The 26,751-nt window shown below is 35.4% G+C and overlaps 2 protein-coding genes across 3 annotated transcripts in view; one reads left to right on the plus strand and one right to left on the minus strand.

Moving 5' to 3' along the window:
* LOC124541103 overlaps positions 1-26,751 on the plus strand; it is an 89,842-nt gene that overhangs the window by 39,447 nt on the left and 23,644 nt on the right. For both annotated transcript variants that reach the window (XM_047118931.1, XM_047118932.1), the window contains exons 3-5: positions 22,153-23,655; positions 24,332-24,529; positions 25,180-25,344. In XM_047118931.1, the coding sequence (XP_046974887.1) occupies positions 22,153-23,655; positions 24,332-24,529; positions 25,180-25,344 (1,866 nt within the window). The remainder of the gene's footprint in view (positions 1-22,152; positions 23,656-24,331; positions 24,530-25,179; positions 25,345-26,751) is intronic.
* On the minus strand, positions 10,977-12,081 carry LOC124541104 (larval/pupal cuticle protein H1C-like). The gene is made up of 2 exons (XM_047118933.1): positions 11,861-12,081; positions 10,977-11,691 (listed from the first exon to the last, which is right to left on the minus strand). Exons 1-2 carry the CDS (start codon positions 11,870-11,872, stop codon positions 11,062-11,064), a joined length of 642 nt encoding a protein of 213 aa, XP_046974889.1. The 5' UTR covers positions 11,873-12,081; the 3' UTR covers positions 10,977-11,061.

Below are 26,751 nucleotides of genomic sequence, written 5' to 3' on the forward strand. Positions count from 1 at the left end.
CTAATTTATAACGGGAAGGATACGTTCCTGATTTTTATTTCTTATTATTACTTAGGATTGTATGACAACAACACAACAACAAATAAAATTTTAACAAAAAGAAAAACCGACTTCAAACAAAACACTATTTTAAAACAAATGAATATGCACGAAAAAGTAATAAAAATAATTGCGTATTCAACATATTTTTTAGAGTCTTCCTAAGTTAAATGAAATGAAAAATATTAGACTACTTAAAAGTCGATTAACGATTATATCATGTAGTTATAGTTATTGGTATATTTGGAGCCGGTGTCAGCCACGGTGCCCTTGCCCCAACAATCAAAAGAAAGAAGCGATACGAGCCCCTTGATTGATCCAGTATATTATTATGTAAAAGGTAATTTGTAAAAAACATATTTGTTAAAGTATTCTCGTATTGTTTTTTGATAGATATACTGTAGGGTTTTATTGGCTGACACCGACTCCAAATATAACAATAATTATAACTACATGATATAATCGTTAATCAACTTTTAAGTAGTCTAATATTTTTCATTTCATTTAACTTAGGAAGACTCTAAAAAATATGTTGAATACGCAATTATTTTTATTACTTTTTCGTGCATATTCATTTGTTTTAAAATAGTGTTTTGTTTGAAGTCGGTTTTTCTTTTTGTTAAAATTTTATTTATTTTTTGATTTTAAGTGAAGCTGATGTTGACTAACTAATTTTTTTTAATATGGATAGATTAAGCGTTCCGTTTATATGAGTCAGAAACTACTTCGAGGACAATTTCAAAGGAAACTTGCGAATAAAGCAAAAATAGACTTTCGAAAATGCGGATTTAATACGTCACGCGGCGTAAGCTACAAGGATCCCTCGAAAGAGCTGTAATCGAACTCAGCAAAAAAACTTTGAAAAAGACCAACTATATTTCGTACATCATATGACATCACATCACATACACAAAATTTGATTAAAGATAGTAAGAAATTCTGCCCCATATCGCACCCTAACTGCGAGCCGTATAGGAGTTCCATCACTACATAGTATAAAACAAAGTCGCTTTCTCTGTCCCTATATCTTTAAATCTACGCAACGGATTTTGATGCGGTTTTTTTTAAAAGATAGTGTGATTCAAGGGGAAGGTTTGTGTATATAATACATGAACAATATAGTAAAGAAACACTCATAATTTTAGAAGTTTGCGATGTGATGTCGTATATAAACAAATTCTGTAGTATATTTAGTATCAGTATTGCACCCGTGCGAAGCCGGGGTGGGTAGCTAGTTGATTATAATATTCGACTATGATAATTACATAAACATAACCACATTACGGAAGGTGACTCAAATATCCAAATAACCTATAAATAAAAGATTCGACCGAGTATCGCTAACGTGCTCCTCAGAATTGTTCCGTTCCCTTCCGTTCCGTTACTTTGTCATGGATCCTGTGCTCAGAACCTTACCAAACTTTCACCAAATTACCCTTGAAGTATATATTTTATAATAAAAAAAGAATTATCAAAATTGGTTAACGTGATATTCAGTTATTCACCTATTTGTCGCGCATATACATAATGCAAATTTAAGACTTATGTTGTTTTCACATGGATACCATCATCGGAAAAAAAAATAAAAAAAATGGGACCCCACGGGAAGCACTACCTTTCAAACAAAAAAAAAGTTATCAAAATCGGTCCACCCAGTGAAAAGTTATGAGGTAACAAACATAAAAAAAAAAAAAAAAAAAAAAAAAAAAAAAAAAAAAAAAAAAAAAAAAATACAGACGAATTGATAACCTCCTCCTTTTGGAAGTCGGTTGAAAAGCCTGTAAATTGCCACTGCTGGGCTAAAGGCCTCCTCTCCCTTTGAGGAGAAGGTTTGGTCGTTCCAATGCGGGTTGGTGGAATACACACGTGGCAGAATTTCTTTGAAATTTGAAAAGGTTCCTCACGATGTTTTCCTTCACCGCTGAGCACGAGATGAATTATAAACACAAATTAAGCACATGATTCAGCGGTGCTTGCCTGGGTTTGAACCCGCAATCACCGGTTAAGATGCACGCGTTCCAACCACTGGGCCATCTCGACTCTTGTTTACGAAATATTTATCATTGTTCATCTCAAAATCATTTATTTAATAATATTGTTGTAAGCGTGTTGTATCGTAAGTGTGCCAATTTCGTTATTGCCAAAATATTGAGCGCTGAGATTGTAAACAGCCGTAACAGATCATAGTGTCGAACCAAACTCATATACTTCATTCAAGTAGGCTTTTACAAGATTGGAGATTAAAGATTTCTGTTTAAAATCTGTACAAAAAATTATAAGTTATGCAATTATTATGTTCGATTACAACTACGTCAAATCAAATTTAATTTTTTCATTCAAGTAGTCTTTTACAAGCACTTTTCAATCGTCATAACAACTGTATTAAGTGTAGCTACCGGTTCTGAATGCAGATTCTACCGAGAACCGGCAATAAAATCACTAGTTACTCTTAGTATATACAGTGTAAACTCTTTATAACGTTATTCTTTATAAAGATAAACTCTATATAAAGTAGAAGTGCGCACGATTTGGTTGGTTTGCGTTAAAACCCACATATTGATACACTCTTTATAGCGATACAGCCAGTGGGGGATTTACAAATCTGCCGCTAGTAGGCTATTCAATTTTTGCCGCCCCTACTTTTTTCTGCAATATTTATGATCTGTGTTCTATCGTCCTCATTACATCGGCTTTTTCCCGTTATTTGTATGATTATAAACTAGGTGATATTTCAGTCAGTTACTAGATTATTTTTCCAACCCGGTCTGTAGTGACGAGTATGTGGATTGCGGATTACGGACGTAATGTGTATACATATAATTATATATGGTATATATTTTTTTTTTCTGTAAGATAATAACAAATTTGGGCTAAATTTGCCGCTCTAGGCTCCAGCCTACTTAGCCTATTGGTAAATCCGCCACTGGATACAGCCATCCTCTATTACGAAGAAATTTGTTCCTAATTTTTAGACAGTAACTATTATTTGTTAAAAAGTTTTTTAGAACGAGTTTATGACGCCAGTTATTGTACCGATCAGGTAATCGTCGCGTTAGGTAAAAGCGTAGTAATCCCCCCCTCATACCTTTCTCTGTAATTATACGCTTTTATATAATACAATTCAAAATTATTTTTTGTTGTTTTAATTCAAGCGGAATTTTTGTAACAATTCTATTTCTCATTTATGTATTGTCAGTAGTGTAACATCTATACATATAATAAAGTTGGACTGTCTGTTTGTGATATTAAAATAGCTCTTTTTTACTCAATGCATATGTATACACACGGTACATTTACCGAGATAACATTTTTAACCTTTTTTGTCTGTCTGTCTGTTTGTTCTAATCTCTGGGACGGCTGGACCGATTTTGATGGATCTTTCACTGGCAGATAACTGATATAGAGTACCTTTGGCTACAAACATTTTTTTTTTCTTAAATTCAAACGCGTACAAGGTCGCGGGCACAGCTAGTATTACTATATGTTACGTTTCATGAGATACAGACGGATGGACGGACAGATTTTTTTAGCTTAGTAAGTAGCTAATACACTTGTGTCATGGAAAATCAGAAGTAACGACGGTCCCACACACACAGAGACCCAAGACAACATAGAAAACTAATGATAATCTACATTGACTCGGCCGAGAATCGATCCCGGGACCTCGGAGTTGCGTACCCATGAAAACCGATGTATACACTACTCGACCATGGTTAGGTCGTCATTTCTTTTTTTTTTTTTTAAATAAATATATTTAGATTAGTCTTTAGCAACCGGGTAACCTAAGAAGCATGGAGTTTGTATAACTTTCCTTTCGTATTCAATCTGAGAACAAAGCAACTGTAACATTAATTACGCGGTTTGAGTTTTCTAACTATAAATAGTAGTAATGCTTTTATATTAAAGTAGTTGGTTTTTGGGGTTTTATACCGTTTCGCGGTAGACTTATATTTTCAAACGGTAAATTTTAATATATACAAAATGAATATATTAATTCGGTATGAACGCGACAGATCGTAAAGTGAACACCTGTTACTAAGCGGTGAGGGTTAAGAGATGCTGATATTTGACAAACTTATAAAGTAAATAACTTTTTTTTATATATGTACAAAATAATTATACATGAGGCCGACAATTTTTTTTGCATCGGGCACATCATATAAATCATACATATTCACGAATTATTACAACAAATTGATAGCTTTATTATGGTATGTTGATTTTTACAATTTTTCGTTCGTTACACCATCTGTCGTAAGCTTATTCACAGCTGGCGTTCCTTGTTTTTCCAATATGACAAAGAGCTATTAACCTCACTTGCCATCAGATCACCAAACTAAGTAGATAAATAAAATAAATAAATAAGAGACAACATCACATACATTACTCTGATCCCAATATAAGCAGCTAAAGCACTTGTGTTATGGAAAATCAGAAGTAACGACGGTACCACATACACCCAGACCCAAGACCACACAGAAAACTAATGATAATCTACATTGATTTGGCCGGAAATCGAACCCGGGACCTCGTAGTGGCGTACCCATGAAAACCGGTGTACACACCACTCGACCACGGAGGTCGTCAAACTAAGTGATTACAATCAAAGTATTTAATTATCTAACGCTGCGACAACCAAATTACATTTAGAATAAAACCATATTTCTCGTAATTTTTTATTACATCACCATTGCTTGTAAATGCTGTTGAACTACACACCAAGTGCAAATCGGTCGTTTACCTTTGAAACCTTGAATTCGCTTCGATGTTAGCCGTGATGATTTAATCGACATTTTAACGTTCAAGGAAATTAAGAGCCGAGATGGCCCAGTGGTCAGAACGCGTGCATCTTAACCGATGATTGCGGGTTCAAACTCAGTCACCAATATTCATGTGCTTAATTTGTGTTTATAATTCATCTCGTGCTAACGAAACCTGCATGTGTCTTATTTCATAGAAATTCTGCCACATGTGTAACAATCCGTATTGGAATTTGATGAAATATATAATATTGTCTTAAATTTTCGCGATTATTACACATTGAAATAAAACTGGTTTTAACGGATTTGAATCGCGTATATTAATTATTTTTGACATCCCGACGTTTCGAGCACTTTACAGCGTTCGTGGTCACGGGTAGACTGAGGTGACATTTGTCTATTTAAAGTACAAAAGAAATATTATTTACAACTAACGCCAACGATTTTTTAAATTAAGAAGTTAAAACCAGTTTTATTTTGATGAAATATGTTCCAAAACTTCTCCTCAAGGGGAGAGGAGGCCTTAGCGGGATCGTACGATTGCAAACACTACTTGGATCCTGCCACGTCACTCTTATCAATTTGACGTCACAGTCTCGCGACCATTTGGCCACGCCCCCTTCGTTTTCAGAAGATTCCAATCGAAGTGGGAATAATGATAAATAAACCTTAGATCACGTATGCAACGCGATGTACATTTAGCTCTATATTGTATAACAGTTCTTGACTTATAAATCTTTACTATCGACCCGCTCCGGCTTTTCGGGTTTCAATACTGATAATAAATATACTACAGAATGTTTAACAATCAATGATATTCTACTAAACAGATATGTTATATCCATACTAAATAACAGAAAAAAGTGTGCCGCGCCGGGGACCGTTGATTTTACATTTCGTTACAAGTAAAAGGGATAACTAGATGTTTTAATTACGCAAAACCGATTACTACGTAATTATGATGTATTATAACGTATTACTACGTAAAACGACTAAAGGAAAACGTCCCAATTAGGACGTTTTCTAGTCTTCACTTTTTGCGCGTTAATAACATATCTGTTTATTAAAACATCATTGCTTACAATGTTCATTGTTTTTGTCGTTAGTGTTTCCCTACGATTTTTGAAGTGGGCGACATTAAAAAATAAAAAAAACATCGGCGGGAAATTAAACTCTCTCTCAGCAGAATACGCTGGAACCGGGAATATTGTGATTACTTTAATTATAGTTACTGTATCGTTTTCTATATTCTTTGCTTAACTTTAAAATAGAAAAACGTTATTAATTAATATCAAGGGTGATTCAATAATTAATTGACCAAATAACTTCAGCTTATACTAGACAGTACAAACTACTGTCTCTTCATTTTAAGTATGTGTATGGTACTTAATTGGATGTGAATTAATGCTGTATAGCTTAACATCGCTTCGAAAATAAGCCATTATGCCTCGTAAAAATTAATGGATGTTTTGTATTGTTATATTGAAATAGCCCGCAGTAATATAATAATGAATAACACTGTGGGCTATCTCTAAGACATAGACATATATTACACGGACTTTATTGAAGATTTTTGTAAGATGTACAATACTGTAGTTATAACATACAGTTATTACATATACATTATTTTGATCTATCTCGTAGGGTTTAGCCAGCGTTTTCAATTTAAACAAAAATGTGTTTTTACGACATCACTTTAAAACCTCTCAAATGATCAGCATTTCTATATGATATTGTGCATGTATACATATAGAGCAGCTCTTGAAAGGTATCAAAATCCGTTGTAATTTTAAAGACCTAAGCATATATAGGGGCAGACAGTGGTAAGCGACTTTGTTTTATATTATGTAATGATGTTTCAAATCAAATCAAAATAAACTTTATTCAAGTAGGCTTTTACAAGCACTTTTGAATCGTCATTTTACAATTATTTAAAGTTACCATCGGTTCGGAAAGTAGATTCTACCGAGAAGAACCGGCAAGAAACACAGTAGTTACTCTTTTTTAACATTTACAAAAATACAAAGTCCTGTTAGTTAAATACAATTATTTGAATTAATATGTCCTGCTTGGAAGTCAACAGGTATTAACTCCACGCTTTTTTATCATCTACAAAATCTTGTATCGAATAATATGCTTTTTCTACTAATGTATTTTTATGCAAAGTTAAAAATGTCTGCGGTAAGTAAGTATTACTGTAAGTATTTATACTTTAGTGAAATATTGTTTTATAATGAAACAATATTTTACTCAAGCATAAATACTAATACCTATAACTTGTGACGAAATAAGATTTAAAAAGAAACGCATGATAGCTTGTCACAGCGGCATTGCTTTTTGCCGTTAAACTTGGGCGCTTTGGACGTTGCGTCATAGTAAATTTGACGTTTAATTGGTTTTATTATTCGTTTAAATTAAAGTTATTGTTATGTATCGTTAGGTGGGACTATTATTTTTAAAAAGTAATTTTCATTTCTGAACTGTAAGGTTACCTCAATACTCATACATAACTTTGTACCCCTTTTTAAGATATTTTAAGTGTAATATAATATATTCTAACAAATCCTATGATTAATTAAATAAAAAAAATATAACACAAATGACTACACATACAAGAAAACTCACGATGTTTTCCTTCACCGCCGAGAACGAGATCAATTATAAACACAAATTAAGCACTTTAATATTCAGTGGTGTTTGCCTGGGTTTGAACCCGCAATCATCGGTTAAGATGCACGCGTTCTATCCGCTGGGCCATCCCGCCTCAAATTAATATGGTATTAGATAATAATGAAAAATCAGCTGATATTCTTAATCAGTTCAAACCACTCGGCACATCACTATTTATTTCCTTGGATTTATTACTGTAACAAAGACGAAAATTTTAGGCTCCGTCTCCTCTGAGGTTGTGGAAATTTGTACCTTACTGTAAATGAAATAAAATCCAATTTAAAACAATGAACCTTATATGAATGACTCGACGAAATATGGTCGAATTTTGTCTGAGCTGTGTCTTTTGCATTTATAACAAAATAAGATATTTAGTATTAATGTAAGGATTCGTGAATTGTCTTGTAAATCTTTCGATGGAAAAGATTTCGATTCGATAAAATTTTATACATTTGGTGCGGGTCAATGATGTTTTAGTAAACAAATATGTTATTAACGCGCAAACAGTGAAGACTAGAAAACGTCTTAATTGGGACGTTTGCCTTTAGTCGTTTTACGTAGTAATACGTTATAATACATTATAATTGCGTATTAATACGTTTTGCGTAATTAAAACATCTAGGTATCCCTTTCACTTATCTTTTTTACCAATTTTACTTTTAACGAAATGTAAAAATAAACTAAAATAAACGGTCCCGGCGCGGCACACTTTTTTTCTGTTGTTTAGTATGGATATAACATATCTGTTTATTAGAATATCATTGGTGCGGGTTCACTTAGTATGCAGTACCACCATGCGCCTGAACGCAGTAATTTTTTCTAAATTAATTTTGTTAATCACGTTCCACTTAGCCCTACACCAGTCCATTATTTTTTTTTGTATAAATATTATATATTATTTACTAGGGACCCGCCCTGGCTTTGCACGTGTGTAATGCTGGTACTAAAAATGCTATCGACTATTTATTTACGACATCACATTAGAAATTTCTAAAATTATCAGTGTATTTTAGTATCATCATATCATATCATAGTATCATAGTATTAAATACAATAATCTTCCTCTCGAATCACTAAAAATAATTAAGCGTATGCTTATACACTGAGCTGAGATGGCCCAGTGAGCTGAGATGGCCCAGTGGTTAGAACGCGTGCATCTTAACCGATGATTGCGGGTTCAAACCCAGGCAAGCACCACTATATATATGTGCTTAATTTGTGTTATAATTCATCTCGAGCTCGGCGGTGAAAGAAAACATCGTGAGGAAACCTGCATGTGTCTAATTTCATCGAAATTCTGCCACATATGCATTCCACCAACCCGCATTGGAACAGCGTGGTGGAATATGTTCCAAGCCCTCTCCTTAATGGAAGAGGAGGCCTTATCTCAGCAGTGGGAAATTTACAGGCTGTTACTTTACTTTACTTTTACACACTATGTCCTTATATATAAGGACATAGGGACATTGTATAATCGCTACAGTTTGAACTGACAGAGTAAATTTTTAAATACAACGTCAGATCAGATCTGTGCAAAAAGTATTTAGTTTAAATTCATTTTTAATATGTTTCATTATTTACATAATAGATGTCACTGTACCGAAATTAAATCGCGCTAACGTTTGGCATTGTTGTAAATACTAATATTTGTGTATTCAGGTCAAAATTAATAATGTATACGAGTACGTGAAGAATAAAGTATCAGTGTAAAAAGTGAGAGAGTCGAGATGGCCCAGTGGTTAGAACGCGTGCATCTTAACCGATGATTGCTGGTTCAAACCCAGGCAAGCACCGCTGATTCATGTGCTTAATTTGTCTTTATAATTCATCTCGTGCTCAGCGGTGAAGGAAAACATCGTGAGGAAACCTGCATGTGACAAATTTCATAGATATTCTGCCACATGTGTATTCCACCAACCCGCATTGGAACAGCATGGTGGAATATGTTCCAAACCTTCTCCTCAAAGGGAGAGGAGGCCTTTAACCCAGCAGTGGGAATTTACAGGCTGCTGTTGTTGTTGTTGTTGTAAAAAGTGAAGAGTTTTAATGCGTTATTCCCGAAGTAAGCTTATGTACGACTGTGCGGGTTGTATAGAAAGAGAAAGCGATTTTGTTTTATACTATGTAGTGATAGCTGTTGGATAAAATACAGGAGTATCCAAACATGCTTTTAAATTAGAGAGAATAAAACTCGTAGTATTTTATTTGGCTTACTTTGAGCGCGCTGACAACGCCGCCGATCGCTAAAGTTATTATGTGGATCCTACATGAAATGTAACTGTTATTCTATGATAATAATAATTCATTTCTCTAAAGATCTTCACTTTCCTTTCTTTGTTTGTTATTTATGGCGCTGTTACATTTGTAATCTTAATTAATTATACATCAACGTCGTTTAATTAATATTTCTTAATTAGTTTTAATTACCGCTTTGGATCTTTCTTTCTCTGTCTTTTAGTGTTATGTTTCATAGTCGAACACGAGTTTTCATGGGACGCCACTCCGAGGTCCCAGTTCGATTCCCGAGTCGATGTAGATTACCATTAGTTTTCTATGTTGTCTCGGGTCTGTGTGTTTGATATTTACTTACTTCTGATTTCCACAACACAAGTGCTTTAGCTACTTACATTGGAATCTGGCTAATGTATGTGATGTTGTTTCATTTATTTATATTTATAATATATTGTTGGAAATTTAGATTGTCGAGAACGACCAAGAAGCAACTCAGCGGTTACTCTTTTCCAACATTTGGTATACACAACAGTTATTATGGAATAACAATCTATATAACCTTTTTTGTTCTAATTAAAATAAATCTCAGACATTTTTAACTTGGCCGTTATATAAATTTAAATCATGTAAATTACACATTGGTAAAGAAGGCATATTATTCAATACAAGATCATACAGACGATAAAAAAGCGTAGAATTAATACTTGTTAACTTCCAGGCAGGATATATTACATACATATATACATATATTTGTAATTAACTAACAAACATGCCTGTATTTTAAGTGTTGAAAAAGACTAACTACTGAGGTTCTTCTCGGTAGAATCTACTTTCAGAACCGGTTGCAGCTTCAATTAATATAGTTGTTAAATGACGATTCAAAACTCACAAGCAGTGAGTTTTGGATATTATATGAATGTAGAAGGAAACTTATTTCACCACACAGCTCCAGTGCGGATTGGTGCTTATACACGTGGCAGTACTTCGTTGAAATTAGACACATGTGAGATGAATTATAAACACATTAAGCACGTGAAAAATCAGTGGTGCTACTATTGGTTTGTTTGTTACAAAAATGGTATCAAAATTTGTTGCCTAATTCTAAAGATCTAAGCAAACGTAGGGCCAGACAGCGGTGACTTTGAATCATACTGTGTAATGATGTGTAATGATAATTATAATGATATAATTACGTATAAATTATATGTAAAGCGTAGTTAAGGTACTTTTAATATCGTATTTAAAATTGGTTCAATTATTAAATAAAAAACAAAATATATGTACATTTTTTTAATCACTCGTCGTCTTCGTTTGCCGGAATAATTTTAATATAATTTATTATCTAATATTTGCTATCAAATTACCACGCGTGGGCGAAACCGTGGGCGGCGTATGTGATGGGCGCGTGGGCGACGGGAGCGGGGTGGGTCTGAGAGAGAGACTGGGTCGACACGGAGTGGCTACCGGCGACGATGGGAGCGGAGTAAGCTCCAGCGGTGTAAGCGCCAGCGATGTAAGCTGGGGCGGCGTAGGCGGGAGCGGCGTATGCCACGGGAGCAGCGTGGCCGGCGAGCTGGCGGGCGATGACGGGAGCGGCGTTGGCGGCAGCACCGTCGATAGCAGCGGCGGCGGTCTGAGCAGCGTTCACGGCCTGCCAGGCGTGGTCCTCAGCGGCGTTGATGGCTTTGCCGTGGTTCTCTGCGACCTGGTCGTTGATCTGTTGGACGGTGTCGACGGCGGCGCGAGCGTGGTCGGAAGCTTCGACATGGGCGTCGATGGCAGCACCCTCGATGTCACCAGGGGGGATAGTTGGGACGGCCACTGGGGCAGCGTGCGCTATCGCCACGGGGGCAGCGGCGTAGGCCAAGGGTGCAGCGTGAGCTACAGTCCATGGTGCTGCGTGGTTGATAAGACCACTGGAGTAGGATGTGGCCAGCAGGGCGCCGGAGGGCGCGGCTGCGGCGCAAGCGAAGACGGCGGCGGCTACAATCTGTTGAAAAAAAAAAACAATTAACGAAACATGACCTTCTGAAATTGTACGAATAGCAAAACACGCTCGCTTTCAATGGCACAAGTAAAAGTATCTCGATCTCAAATTAGCAAGCAATCAATTAAACAGCATTGAGAATTAATCGATTCACAGTAAATAATAAACCAACCAGAAATCTCATCGTGCACTTCTGTTCGACTGCTCGAAAGCTACTGATAGATTCTGCAACGAATCGCACAGCTTTTATACCCACTCGGCTGTGACTAAACGGAACTCGAGCGAGTAACTGGCCACTATCAAGGGCGCAAGGGTGCCAGGAAGCGATTTTGACAGATCTCCACGCGGCAAGTATGACATGTGTTCGAATTTGGAATGCGGCCAATGTTATTTACTTTTTAATGTCAGATTTGTCCGGCCACGCAAAGGACCACCTTTCTTATTCCGAATCGAATTACATTAATTAAATTTTAGATTGTTGTTAGCATTGGTTAGAAATGTCTGGGATTTCGACGCGTACGGACGTCTTATATGTTGAATTATAGTTTATTTGATCAGTTCATTACAAGTGCATATTCAGGCAAAATTTACGTAACCTTTCTAAATTTGACTATACCTAGCGCTGTATGTTACATCGGATCGTTAGTAACTGGATCTAGAATTACGTTTTGTGTGTGATTACCTGTTTGTACAACTAAAGAAACCATTATAACTTTAAACAAATCGCTGTGTTAATCTAGAATTCATGGGAAATTTACATACAACAACAGCCTGTAAATTCCCACTGCTGGGCTAAAGGTCTCCTCTCCCTTTGAGGAGAAGGTTTGGAACATATTCCACCACGCTGTTCCAATGCGGGTTGGTGGAATACACATGTTTCAGAATTTCTATGAAATTTGTCACATGCAGGTTTCCTCACGATGTTTTCCTTCACCGCTGAGTACGAGATGAATTATAAAGACAAATTAAGCACATGAATCAGCGGTGCTTGCCTGGGTTTGAACCCGCAATCGTCGGTTAAGATGCACAAGTTCTAACCACTGGGCCATCTCGACTCAAAATTTACATAGATATTGATTATTATTTTAAACAAAAAATATATGAACCGTGTTGTTTGGTATATTAATATATAGTTTAATATTCTACACGAACGATAAGTAAACGCTTGTCACGTCTTTATACTAAATTAAGGGTTGCAAAGTACAGCTAATTATATCATATATAATATAATAAAAACCGCTTCGAATATCTATCTCAATAGGGAATCATAAAATAAACGTCTTCTCTTACATATAGTTTACAGCATATATAAAGAATATAGATGTTGAATTATCTGACATATCAATTAAATATGTACACACCATTCACAAATGTTAATATATCAACTCATTGTAAAATATTTTATATTTATACAATATAAGAAAAAGAAGGAAATTACTCATATTTATGTCTATTGTAAATGGATTAAGTATGTTGTCATTTTTGGCATTAAATATATGTAGTCCAAGTATGTCGCACAAATATACCCACGTCAATTTGTATGTATAAGTCGTTATGTACAATGTATTACGGTGTTCTGTTAGCGTGTTCAATGGTGTTCCGGCACAGAATAGAACCTCCTCTTCTATGTGTAAGAGCTGAAGCTGAAGCCCATTACAATATATTAAATACGTATCTATAAAACATAAGCACTTTGGATGTACGAGTACGAGATGGCCCAGTGGTTAGAACGCGTGCATCTTAACCGAGGCAAGCACCTCTTTATATATGTGATTCATTTGCGTTTATAATTCATCTCGTGCTCGGCGGTGAAGGAAAACGCATGTGTCTAATTTCTTAGAAGTTCTGCCACATGTGTATTTCACCAACCCGCATTGGAACAGCGTGGTGGAATATATACCAAACCTTCCAAACCTCAAAGGGAGAGGAGGCTTTAGCCGAGCTGTAAGAAATTTACAGGCTGTTGTTGTTGTTGTTGTTTTCGTCGACTAACTGCTTTAAACGATCTATCATTGTGGATAGATTTCGATCGTTTCTATCGTAGTCTTGAACGAAATTATTACCATAGATATATGTGTGCATATTATTATTTTTTATGGTATAGGTTTGCGGACGAGCATATGGGCCAGCTGATGGTAAGTGGTCACCATCACCCATAGACTATGACGCTGTAAGAAATATTAACTATTCCTTATATCGTTAATGTGCCACCAACCTTGGGCACTAAGATGTTATGTCCCCTGTGCCTGTATTTGCACTGGCTCACTTACCCTTTAAACCGGAACACAATAATATTGAGTACTATTATTTGGCGGTAGAATTACCGATGAGTGGGTGGTACCTACCCAGACGGGCCTGCCCTACCACCAAGAATTAGTATTAGTAATTAAGAAAAACCAGTTCAATCGAAGGTATGGCTTAACCGGAAGTAATCCAGCGCTTAACCACCCGGATATGTTTAATGTTATTTGAAAACATGTTTGCGTTTTTTTAATGTCAAATTTAATGGTGTCTACTGCTAAAAAGTAATCTATATATTCATTATATGTCATTTGTAGACTGTTTGTCGTTTCTAGGGTCTAAATATAATCACAAAATCAAAATATACTTTATTCAAGTAGGCTTTAGACCATTAGAAGTACCACAGATTTTCATGTGTTTAATACGTGTTTATAATTCATCTCACATGTGTCTAATTTTTAATTCAACAGGCTCTTACTTAATAAACCTTGAGAAATCCAATCAAATCAAATAAAAATATACTTTATTCGAGTAGGCTTTTACAAGCACTTTTGAATCGTCATTTTACAATTAAGTGAAGCAACCACCGGTTCGGAATGTAAATTCTATCGAGAATAATCAGAAAGAAACTCTATAGTTACTCTTATTCAACATTTAAAAATACAAAGTCATGTTAGCTAAATACAATTACATATGTATATAATATATCCTGGTCTGGGTAGGTACCACCCACTCATCAGTTATTCTACCGCCAAACAACAGAACACCGTATTATTGTGTTCCGGTTTGAAGGGTGAGTGAGCCAGTGTAACTAAAGGCACAAGGGACATAATATCTTAGTTCTCAAGGTTAGTGGTGCCCTGACGATTTAAGGAATAGTTAATATTTCTTACAGCGTCATTGTCTATGATGGTGACCACTTACCATCAGGTGGCCCATATGCTCGTCCGCCACCCTGTACCACAAAAAAAACAAGTATAATGTTACGTTTTTTATCATATACATATATAATCTTGTATTGAATAATATGCCTTCAATCCAAAATCATTACAAACGACATTATACATTTTAATGACGTAAATTTAATATATATATTGATCAAAGTCGAAGCATACTATATTCAAGTATATATATGTTCATACATACTTACAAGCTTTTCGAATCTTAATTTAACAAGGTTATATTAATTTGAATATAAAGTTATTACAAGTTTCGAATGTTGGGCGTGGCGAAAAGCATTGACAAAAAACTTACTGTAAAGAAGTTACTGTTTCGTTACAAAGTACATGTAATATTATATACAATTATATTTATGTTGGAACATCAGTGAATACTTACTCCGAGCTTTTCTATCGTTTATATCCTATAAAGTATAATATAATTAATAATTCTATTGTACTGTTTGTTTCCCAAAAATAAGTAAATAGACAAATGAAATCAATATTTTTTGTTGTACTTTTGCGCGATTTTCTATAAAGTTAACAGACAGAAATCGTCACGCTAATGAGAGCGCCTAGCTTAAGGTTATGCTAAGGCTTATGTTTGGCACTTGTATTATGGAAAATCACAAGTAACGACGGTACCACAAACACTCAGACCCGAGGCAACATAGAAAAGTAATTAACTTTTTGTCTATATCGACTGGGAATCGAACCTGGGACCTCGGAGTGGCGTACCCATGAAAACCGGTGTGCACACAACTCGACCACGAATGTTGTCAAACTGTATAATTACATCAATTGAAAGGTTGATCACTAAAGCTGTAGTATAAAACGTATCATTGCAGAATTTTTATTCGGTAATTATATTATAAATGTGAAAATAACTATGTCTTTCCGTCTGTCGATCTTTCACGACCAAACCGCTGAATCAAATTTGATAAAAATTGGTAAAAACTCCTAGAAAGGAAACTCCTAGGAAGGCTACTTTTTTTGCCTGACACATGACAACTAACACCCTAAAACGTGCGAACCGCGGGCGTAATTATAACTGTATAATGAAATCAATTGAAAGGTTGATCACTAGAGCTCTAGTAAAAAACCTATCACCGTTGAATAAAATCATAAATGTCAGTGAGTGTTACGCGACATTGAAGATAATTATTATGACATTTAAAGGATACAAGTGTCATAAAAGTGTAGCAGAGAAAGGCGTACAGTCGTTTTATAACTTTACGATATAAAGTGACATTATACAGAATGTTCTTTAGAAGTAAATTTGGGAATTGTTATGCCCTTTGTAACTGAAGTATATTTGTTTTTAGTGTTTATACATCAAAGTACGATTAGGACTTACGCACGCGAGTACAAAGGATTCCGTACCATCATAATATTAAACAAAGTCGCTCACCGCTGTCTATCCCTGTATGCTTAGATCTGCGGATTTTTAATAGATTGATTGATTAATGTTATGACTAATTTGATACCTTTTCACTACAAAGTATAAAACAAAGTCGCTTTCTCTGTCCCTATATCCCTACAACAACAGCCGTAAATTCCCACTGCTGGGCTGAAGGCCTCCTCTCCTTTTGAGGAGAAGGTTTGGAACATATTCCACCACGCTGTTCCAATGCGGGTTGGTGGAATACACATGTGGCAGAATTTCTATGAAATTTGTCACATGCAGGTTTCCTCACGATGTTTTCCTTCACCGCTGAGCACGAGATGAATTATAAAGACAAATTAAGCACATGAATCAGCGGTGCTTGCCTGGGTTTGAACACGCAATCATCGGTTAAGATGCACGCATTCTAACCACTGGGCCATCTCAGCTCTTTAAAGAGCTGAGATGGCCAAAGAGCTATATCCCTATCTATGTTTAAATCTTTAAAACTACGCAACGGATTTTGATGAGGTCTTTTTTAATAGATAGAGTGATTTGAGGGGAAGGTTTATATCGTATATATAATTTATGGACACTTATAATACAGTACGGAAACGAAAATATTTTTTTTTATATTTTGTTGCCGGCTAATCTCTGGAACGGCTGGACCGATTTTGACGGGACTTCCACTGGCACAAAATTTATATAGTAAGGAGTAACTTAGGCTACAATAGTATATTTTTTTCGTTAAATTCAAACGCGTACAAGGTCGCGGGCACAGCTAGTATATTCTACAACCAAACACCAATTCTTAGTATTGTTGTGTTCCGTTTTGGAGGGTGAGTGAGTCAGTGTAACAGGCATGAGGGACATAACACAACTCCCAAGGTTAGTGGCACATAAGTTTGTAAGGAATAATTTCCTACAGCTTCAAAGTCAAGGTCGTTAGTGACAACTTACCCCCAGGTACCTATGTGTATGAAACAAGCAATCAGGAATCTTAATCTTTAAAGATCATATGTAGAGTTACTAATTTTTATTAATTTACTAGCGACCCAACCCGGCTTCGCACGGATGCAATGCTGGTACAAAATATAGTAGAGAATGTTTGAATTAAAAGTGTGTTGTTTGTTTATAATACAAAAACTTTCTCCTCGAGTCTCTCTATCTAATAAAAAAACCGCATCAAAATCCGTTTCGTAATTCTAAAGATCTAAGCACATACGTACTATGTACAGTCGGGGTAAGAAAAGGTTCGTCACCTTAAGATCTATTTTCGTGTGCTTATTATGCGCCATAATCTGCTTTACCGATCGAGAATGACATATTACGTCGCAATAATTTAATATTTAGATTCAAAGGGTATTAAGAGTTAAGAGACTTGATAAAACGAATGAATTTGAAAACTGACGAAGGTTTTCTTACTCTGACCGTACATAGGGTCAGACAGTAATTTTTCTTTGGAACTGCGTGGTGGAATATGAACCTTACCTCAAAGGGAAAGGAGGCTCTAGCCAGTAACGGTAAATTTCCAAGCTGTTGTTGTTATTGTTGTTGTTATACGCGATCACCTTACCTCAGAGGGAAAGGAGGCCTTCCTTTGTGGGCAATTTACAGGTTGTTGTTGTTTATTACGTATGTATCATCGATATTAAGATCGATTTCGGTTACAACTGAGTCCGCAGTAATTGTTCCACATACTTGACGCAACCTCAGCCGGCGCGGCCCGCACACATCTCGCTGATTAACTTTCTCCGTAACAAACTTTCATTTTTGTTGGTAATTGGATGATATGGCATTTTTACCTACACGTGCGGGTTTTGGTGTACCTGCTTACATATGTACATATAATATATACCAAACATAGGAGAGTAATTCAATTCAATTCGTAGTTTAATGGCTTTTAGTTGTGTCAGGGCACAGATTATTTCGCCAATGTCCCGTAGGATGGAAAAGACACGAATGAGATTGATCGGTACGGTTGAGACACTAAACTCAATTAAATTTTAAAGCCAAGAATAGTAGTATTAATTTCCTTGTTAATCCTTAACCTAGAACAACACAAACATTAAGAGTTAATAATAGGATAATTAAAAATAGTTGTTAGTATTCTAAACTATATATTGTAATAAAATATGAAAAATTGGACTATTCACAACTTAATTTTATTAAATTTGATATATTTACAAAACACAACACAAACGTCAACAAAAATTCGACATTTATAGGGCGAGGGACTTTAGGAGGATGTCATAAATTGGACGAAGAAGTTTAGGACAACATAGGAGAGCAAAATAAACAAAATTTGACAGAAAAATGACGCGATGTAATTGGTCGCAGAGCTTGATTGATCTGTGATATTTTCTATGGATTTGCTACAACATACGACTGTTATCGGGATTTTGGGAGTTAAATTATAGTGGATATAAGTAGTTCAGTGTAACAAATTTGTATTATAGATAAAGATATATTAATCATGAACTCTTAATGAACAATACAGTTCCGACCTCTTGACGACCTCCCGGGTCGAGTGGTGTGTACACCGGTTTTCATGGGTACGCCACTCCAAGGTCCCGGGTGCGAGTAAATGTAGATTATCATTAGTTTTCTATGTTGTCTTGGGTCTAGGTGTTTGTGGTACCGTCGTTATTTCTGATTTCCATAACACAAATGCTTGAGCTACTTATGTTAGGATCAGAGTAATGTATGTGATGTTGTCTCATATTTATTTATTATTATTATTATAATACAGCTGAGTTATTAGCAAATTCCATGAAATACGTCATTTTAAAGTTTGTTTAATTTTTTTCCTACTTCCTTTGGAATATAGTATATGTACGTAGATATAGTAATATTAGTCAACCGCTTTACTTGAGTTTTTAGGGTAGTACATGTCCTTACTTGGAGTTAAGACTTGTATTATGACAAAGTTCATCAAAATTGGTTCAGTAGTTTGGCCGTGAAACAGCAATAGAGACTGAATTACTCTCGCATTTATAATATTATAATATATAGATTGAAGTTAAGTTGATTAATAACATGGACAATAACAAAAAAACACTGATAATTTGTGATGTTGTAAATAAACAAATTCTGTGGAATATTTAGTATCAGTGTTGCACCCGTGAGAAGTCGGGCGAGTCGCTAGTGTTTATATATATGATTAAACCTACCACCTACCATCGCATTAACTTGCTTAATCGTATCATAGTTAATTGTTACAGCATGTGAAGATCTCGTATTTGTACCGTTCGCGATTAACGGTGGTAACAGTATTGTGTGGCTGGAAATGAATAACTAATTCAAGTGTCGGGCCAGCGGCTCTCAATCTTTGTGTGTTTGTTTTTGTGTTCACCACAATGTCAATCAACTAATATATAACCTAATTAGTGCCGTTTGATACCTTTGTTTAAATATTTGGTGTTAAGAGATTATTCTTAGAAAATGGTCAGTCATTTTGACATCTGAAATTGTTTTGCCTTAGTGATTCAGCACAAACAAACACATACATTGTTACATTCAAAAACACACTACAAATATTAATAACTTATTTTGTTTTATTTAAAATATAAAAGTCTTAAATGTTTTCATAAATATGTGTCTATACATATAATAAAAATATATACACATATACCAAAATTGTTACAAAATTGTTACGGCTAATCTCTGAAACGGCTGGATCGATTTTGACGGGACTTTTACTGTCAGATAACTGATATAATAAGAAGTAATTAAGGCTACAATAACATTTCTTTATTGTTAAATTCAAACGCGTATAATGTCGCTGGCACAGTTAGTATATAATATATTGTAGCTGTACTATTATGAATAGACTCCTATTAGGTATAGTTATTCTTAAGAGATTCTGTGTTCTAGTATGCTTTGATAATGATATTTACTTGTGTAAAGAGGGGTTTAGAATACGCAATACCCATTTAATGATCTCAAATACATAAAAAAAACATCGAAATCCTGTTAGCCCTAGTTTAGATCAGTACATACATATATGACGTTTATATGTAAATAAAGTTTCGCTACGGTCGTGAAGTATATTTAATTTTTATTTCATTCGGAAATAGTCTGGACTGAAATAAGTTCATACAAGTATTATTGATCTTCATTTTACAAGCCGTACCACTTTTAGTCGTAGTGTAGACCCCAAACGCAGTTACCCCTACTTCCCACATCAATTTTTTTTTTATGGTACAAATGGCGGACGAGCCCATAGCCCACCTGATTGCAAGTGGTCACCATCACCCATAGACAATGAAGCTGTTAGAAATATCAACTATTCTTTACATCGTCCATGTGCCATCAACATTGGGAACTAAGATGTTATGTCCCTTGTGCCTGTAGTTACACTGGCTAATGTAAGTAACATTTGGATCAGAGTAATGTATGTGATGTTGTCCAATATATATTATATAATTTAATGATGCTTAAATAAACAATAAAACTTAAATAAAAAATAGAGCAACATAACATCCAAATACAGAATGCTTCAAATAATTCTTTGACAGAAATTGTTTAAATATTTTACTGGTCTACAACTTTTTAACCGACTTCAAAAAAAGGAGGAGGTTCTCAATTCGTCGGGGCCTTTTTTTTTATTTTTTATGTATGTTACCGAATTACTCGAAGATGGCTGGGCCGATTTTGATAATTCTTTTTTTGTTGAGCTACTAATGATTCTGGGATAGGGTGTTGTTTACTACACGTGCGCGATCTCTAAATTAGATTTTTGTACTAATATCGCTTAGTTTCACTAATATTTGTAGTGTCCTGTGTTTTTCGTGAGTATTACTTGTTGCGAAATCGTGCTGCTAGTCATTGGGCAGAACGAAAAAGAGCTGTATTAAGCAACCACGTTTATTTTCAACCCTGATATTGGCAGAATTGTCGATCTATTGACAGAGGCCATAAATATAAAAATTGAATTTAATCTAATCAGCTATCCAAAGAGTAGCAGGTTTATAGATAAATATAATTATTATGTCATTATTATATATCTGTCATAGTGAAAGTAGACAGCTATAAGGACCGTTGTCTATTGTTCATGCGCATGCGCACTTATGTCACCGGAGTTATGGCATTGTCGCATTTCGTGTGGCAATGTTGTTATAGTGACGTATAATTGTGCAACGGATTGTGCAGTGTTAAACAATTAATTTTTATTATATAAATCGTGAAGCCGTGATACCTTAGATGGTGGTATAGGACGTAACCGGATATGGTAGTTTCGTCTGACACCTTTTAGCTTTCACTGCAGACAGGTCGAGGAATTCTGTATCTATAGGGTTATGCCATGATAAGTGAAAATAGCACAGTGGTTTAGAACGCGTGTCTAATAATCGATGATTAATAAGTAATTCAAAATCAGGCAAGCACCATTGGATTTCCATGTGCCTAATTATTTTTGATAATTGATTTCGGTCAAAGAAATACGTCTCGAGGAAAACTTCATGTGTCAAATTTTTAATGAAACGTTGCCGCATATGTGTCCACCGGCAAAAAAATTCAAGTTATATTTGACCTAGGTTGAATGTTTTCTTGAAAGTTATCTCATCTAGAATCTATAAGGTCTATGTAGAACATGACCACATAATCTCTGGTTCTCTGGCTTATTTCGCTTATGATCAGCATGATTATATTTTATTATTTACAGGATCGAAATAATTGAAAAGAATTTAATTTATTCACTGCTCATGAAATCATTAGCCTTAGAATCTGCGATTTTTTTATTGCATTAAAAATACAAATACGCACTAATTTATATTTTAATTAATATTTTTCAAATAAATATAATACATTTAATTAATCTAAAGACACGTGTTAGTAATTAAGAAAAAACATAGAACAATATTATTAAAAAAAACTAATAACAATAAATTTCTTTTTCAGGTTACGAACAGACATACACAATATCGCAGCTATCACCAAAGTCAGTGGTCGACGACAGGTTTAACGCTAATATATTATTAAAAACAAGCGACGCCGAATTAGCTTTTAACTTAGAACCAAGTGCCAAATACGATGACATATCAGTAACACAAGACGTAATATCAGACGATGAAACAGCAAGCGAAGTAGTTGTCGAACCATCAGCAGAACCAACCAGAGGTTCGAGATCAATCAATATAGACGAAATACCATCGTCAAACAACAACGAAATAGACAGTGGAATCGAAGTACACAACAAGAGGAAGTATTACGACATAGATCCAACAAAAACCATCGACTATTACACGAGCGACGAAGCGATGCTGATGTCATCCGGTTTCGGCGATAAACTAGACTTCAAGTTTCCGGGGGAAGGGAAGAGGGCTCCGAAGGGGCGTGCACTAGCACCTACGGGGCCCAAAATCAGATCCACTGCAGTGCAGCCACCAACATTCGCTACCACCAGCCCTAGAGATCAGGGACGTCAGAATTCAGAAATACATAATATTATAACGGGAATCGTTCAAATGCTGAACGGAAAAGTCAACGTTCAAGCTAACACGCAGCTTTTGAACGGCAGACCTCGTCCAATGACATCGAGGATAAACAATCGCGGCCCGCCGAGGCTAACCGAGTCTTACTCATCTGATTTCGATAAACCCATTACGCCACCGCCACTGTTCCACCCCACGAAAATACCACCACCGTATCCCTTCGACATACCTCATGGTGTCAATTTACCTGAGCAAATTGGTCCACCAATGAATAATAGACCAGGGTTCCATAGACCCATACCGCCCTGGCAGAGACCGAGGCCAAGACCACCGACACGAAGACCGAATCCAGGTCTTCCAGTGTACAAACCTACTCTCATTCCTCCACCAGACATTCCAGATTTAGATGATAAGCAGCACGAAAACGTCTCGCATTCTGAGAACAAATTGCATCACGACGATGTCATACCTTTAGCAACTCCCGAATCAACAACCGAAACAAGAAATACAACAGAGGACGATAAAGATAATCAGCTGACAACAGCCGAAACAACTACCAGCGTATCGACGACAACGGAAACGACAACGGAATCTACAACGACATCAACAACGACGACAACGACAACAACAACAGAGAAACCAGCCGAACTTACAACGCAAAAGACAACAACAGAGAAAGCTAAAACAGAAAAGCCTTTGAAACCTGAAAAGAAGAAGGAGCAATTTAATCCAGATAAAAATAGAGACAAGTACAAAGTAACGGAAGAAAAGACAACTGAACGTCCAGTTAAAAATAACATTGAAGTCGCACCAGTTATAGAATCGTCTATAGCTGAAAGCTCTACGTCAACAACAATCTCCGTCGCCCCAACACCGACATTGGGTTTGTTGAGTCACGCGCCAACCGCCACTGATGTGAAACCTGACGGTGAAATGCAGACGTCCTCAATCAATACGGAACCCTTGCCGAGTGAGTATATTGATTAGTCAGTATTAGGGGTTGAGGGATTCAAGTAAAATTACGTTACTTTTTAAGTTTTTTTGAAATCGTAAAAATGATCACCAATTTGGGAGATTTCATTTCCTAATTTAAAAAAGAAAAACAATGTACGTAACGTGTTGTATTTTTTATTATTAGTACAAATTAATTCATTACACGAACTACGATTAAATCTTTATATAAAGCTAACTGAATCTTTTCCGGGTTTCAAATCAATTCCACATCTAGTATCAAGGATGACCAGATAATAGTCGGAGTTACTTTCGCACTTATTATAAGTATAGATATACTATATACTTATATTTACCAGAAGTAGCAGGAAGAGACTGGGTGAAAACAGCTACCGACAGGAAAAAATGGAGGCAATTGGAGGAGGCCTATACCCGAAAGGGGCCATGACATATTTAGCTTTTTTATGCTATAGGTTGGTGGACGAGCATATGGGCCACCTGATGGTAAGTGGTCACCATCACCCATAGACAATGACGCTGGCGGAATATGCCAGCAACCTTGGGAACTAAGAAGTTATGTCCCTTGCGAATGAAGCTTGTAATATTTATTTAGCTTAATGTACTTTTTTACTGTAACCCATGGATTAATAAAGGCTTTTTATTATTTATTATAGAAATGCTATAATTTTTTCCAGCATCTGAAATTCCATACCGGCCGTATCGCCCTCGTCCCGGCATAGTCCTTGATGACACAGATTTCAAACCTCATGGAACGAGGTACCGACCCGATGCTCCCATCATAACCGCCGCTGAGACCGCGCTGCCGGGGTACGGGGAGATATTTGACGTGACCGTCTCCGCCATCCAGGGTCCAGGGGAGAAACCGGCTTCTGGTGAGTTTGTTTTTCACTATATAAATATTGGACAACATCATATACATTACTCAGATCCCAATGTAAGTAGTTAAAGCACAAAATTGCTTGTAAAAGCCTGCTTGAATAAAGTTTATTTTCATTTTGATTTAGATTTTGAATATTTATTTGAATTATATTAAAAAAATGATCGTTACAATCTAAGTTAACTAACAGATAAGTCTAAAGATAATAGGCTATTTGACTGGTTTTTAAATCCATTTTATATTGTTTAGTAGAGGTTAAGGAACCCAGTGAAAGTTGATTTTTTTATTTCTAGTACATATTTGCCGAAAAATATCATATTAAAAATTCCATATTTAAATAACGCGCGAAAACGCTACTTGGACAATATGGCGCTGCAATGGGGTCGGTGACGTCACTTTGCTGTACTTTAATCTGTGGTACATATAGTAGAAAAGCAAGATTTACAAGAAAGTGACTTTATCATAAGGCCAGCCAATCAGGACCGTTTTGTGTCACGTGACAAACGTTTGAAAAAATGCATTTTATTTTATTGATTTTTGAATAAATTAAGTATTTTTTTCAAGTTTCGTTAGTAAATAACCATTTTTAAACTCATAATATACACTGATTACAATAATTCACAATTTATTTTTCGCATTCAACAGTTAACGTGGAACACATAAACATACATCGTGATGACATCATCGTGTCGGCGACGGGGGAACAGGGTTTCGTCTCAATCGACGGGAAGAGAACCTACCTCAACCTGTTCGATACTTCTACCCCCACCATCGCACCCACGAGGGTGCAGAGCACACCCTACCATACTGGTGAGTCAACTACTATTTCATCTCAAAATTCTTAGACAAAAATATTTCGATTACAATTCGATTCGTATAACGATTCTATTAAATGAGACAAAAAAAACCCCTGAGTTTCTTTCGCCGGTTCTTCTCAGGTAAGGGTATTTCTTTTCCGAACCGGTGGTAGTGTTTCAATTGACCATCAATAAAGTGTAAGGCTTCTATATTGAATAAAGCAATTTGAGTTTGAGTTTGATTGCAAAATCTCAGTAATTGATGATTAGCATTAAAACATTTCATTTTTAATTTCACTTAAGATAAATTCAATGTTACCACTAACTTCATTACACAGTGTACAAAAAAGGCTAAACACAGTCTGTCCCTATGTATGCTTAGATCTTTCAAATTACGCAACGGATTTTGATGAGGTTTTTTTTTATAAATAGAATGTTTCAAGAGGAAGGTTTTCGTATATAATACATGGACAATATAGTAAAGAAACGCTGATAATTCACTACTATGTGTAATATCAGCATTGCACCCTTGCGACGCCGTGTCGGGTCGCTAATGATATATAAGATTCAACTACGAAATACTGGCTTACAGATACACAAATCAACTCCAATGCCAAATAGTCTTTTAGCATGCCGTGGTCCTATAAACTTGACCTTCATCTTGGGTTCATTTTATCTCATGTCAAAAATAAAACATCAATTAGACTTATTACTTTATTCAAGAATATAGTATTGATACAAAAGTGTGGATTTAGTATTTGTTGATTTAGAGAAAGGTTATATATGAATTTAATTGTACATTACTGATATACTTCGTCCGAAGACATTTTTAACTTTGCCGTTTCTAAAATTCAAATAGTTTGTAAAAAGGCATATTATTCGATACAAGATTTTATACATGATAAAAAAGCGTTGAATTAATACCTGTTGACTTACAGGCAGGATACATACATATCGGCGCTGCTCCTGCAAAAGTATCTATGTGGTTTTTTTTCATATTTTTCGACTGCTATGCCGTTTTAATTGTTATTTCAATATATGGAAATTTCGATGAATAAATATCGCATAGTTAAGTTTGTAAACTTTTAAACTATAGAAGTAATGACAAAAATGTTTTTACAGATCGACAGACGCTTAAAACGGTAAAATAAAAATATATATAAAAAAAACACATAACGACTTTTGAAGAAGCAGCGGCGATATATAAATTGTATTTAACTAACTTTGATTTTGAATATTGTTAACTGAGTATTAAATATAAAAAATAATTTATTAAATGCTTAAATATATATCAATATACACTAAAACTAGTCATTGTATATATCTTGACCGCGTGCAATGGTGGCAAGAATGCTAGCAGCATTTCCCGTTATATGTACTATTTGTATTTTATTATTATAGAAACTTAATTTTTCGTTGA

Source organism: Vanessa cardui, chromosome 27 (assembly GCF_905220365.1).
Source record: "Vanessa cardui chromosome 27, ilVanCard2.1, whole genome shotgun sequence".
NCBI classification, from domain to species: domain Eukaryota; kingdom Metazoa; phylum Arthropoda; class Insecta; order Lepidoptera; family Nymphalidae; genus Vanessa; species Vanessa cardui.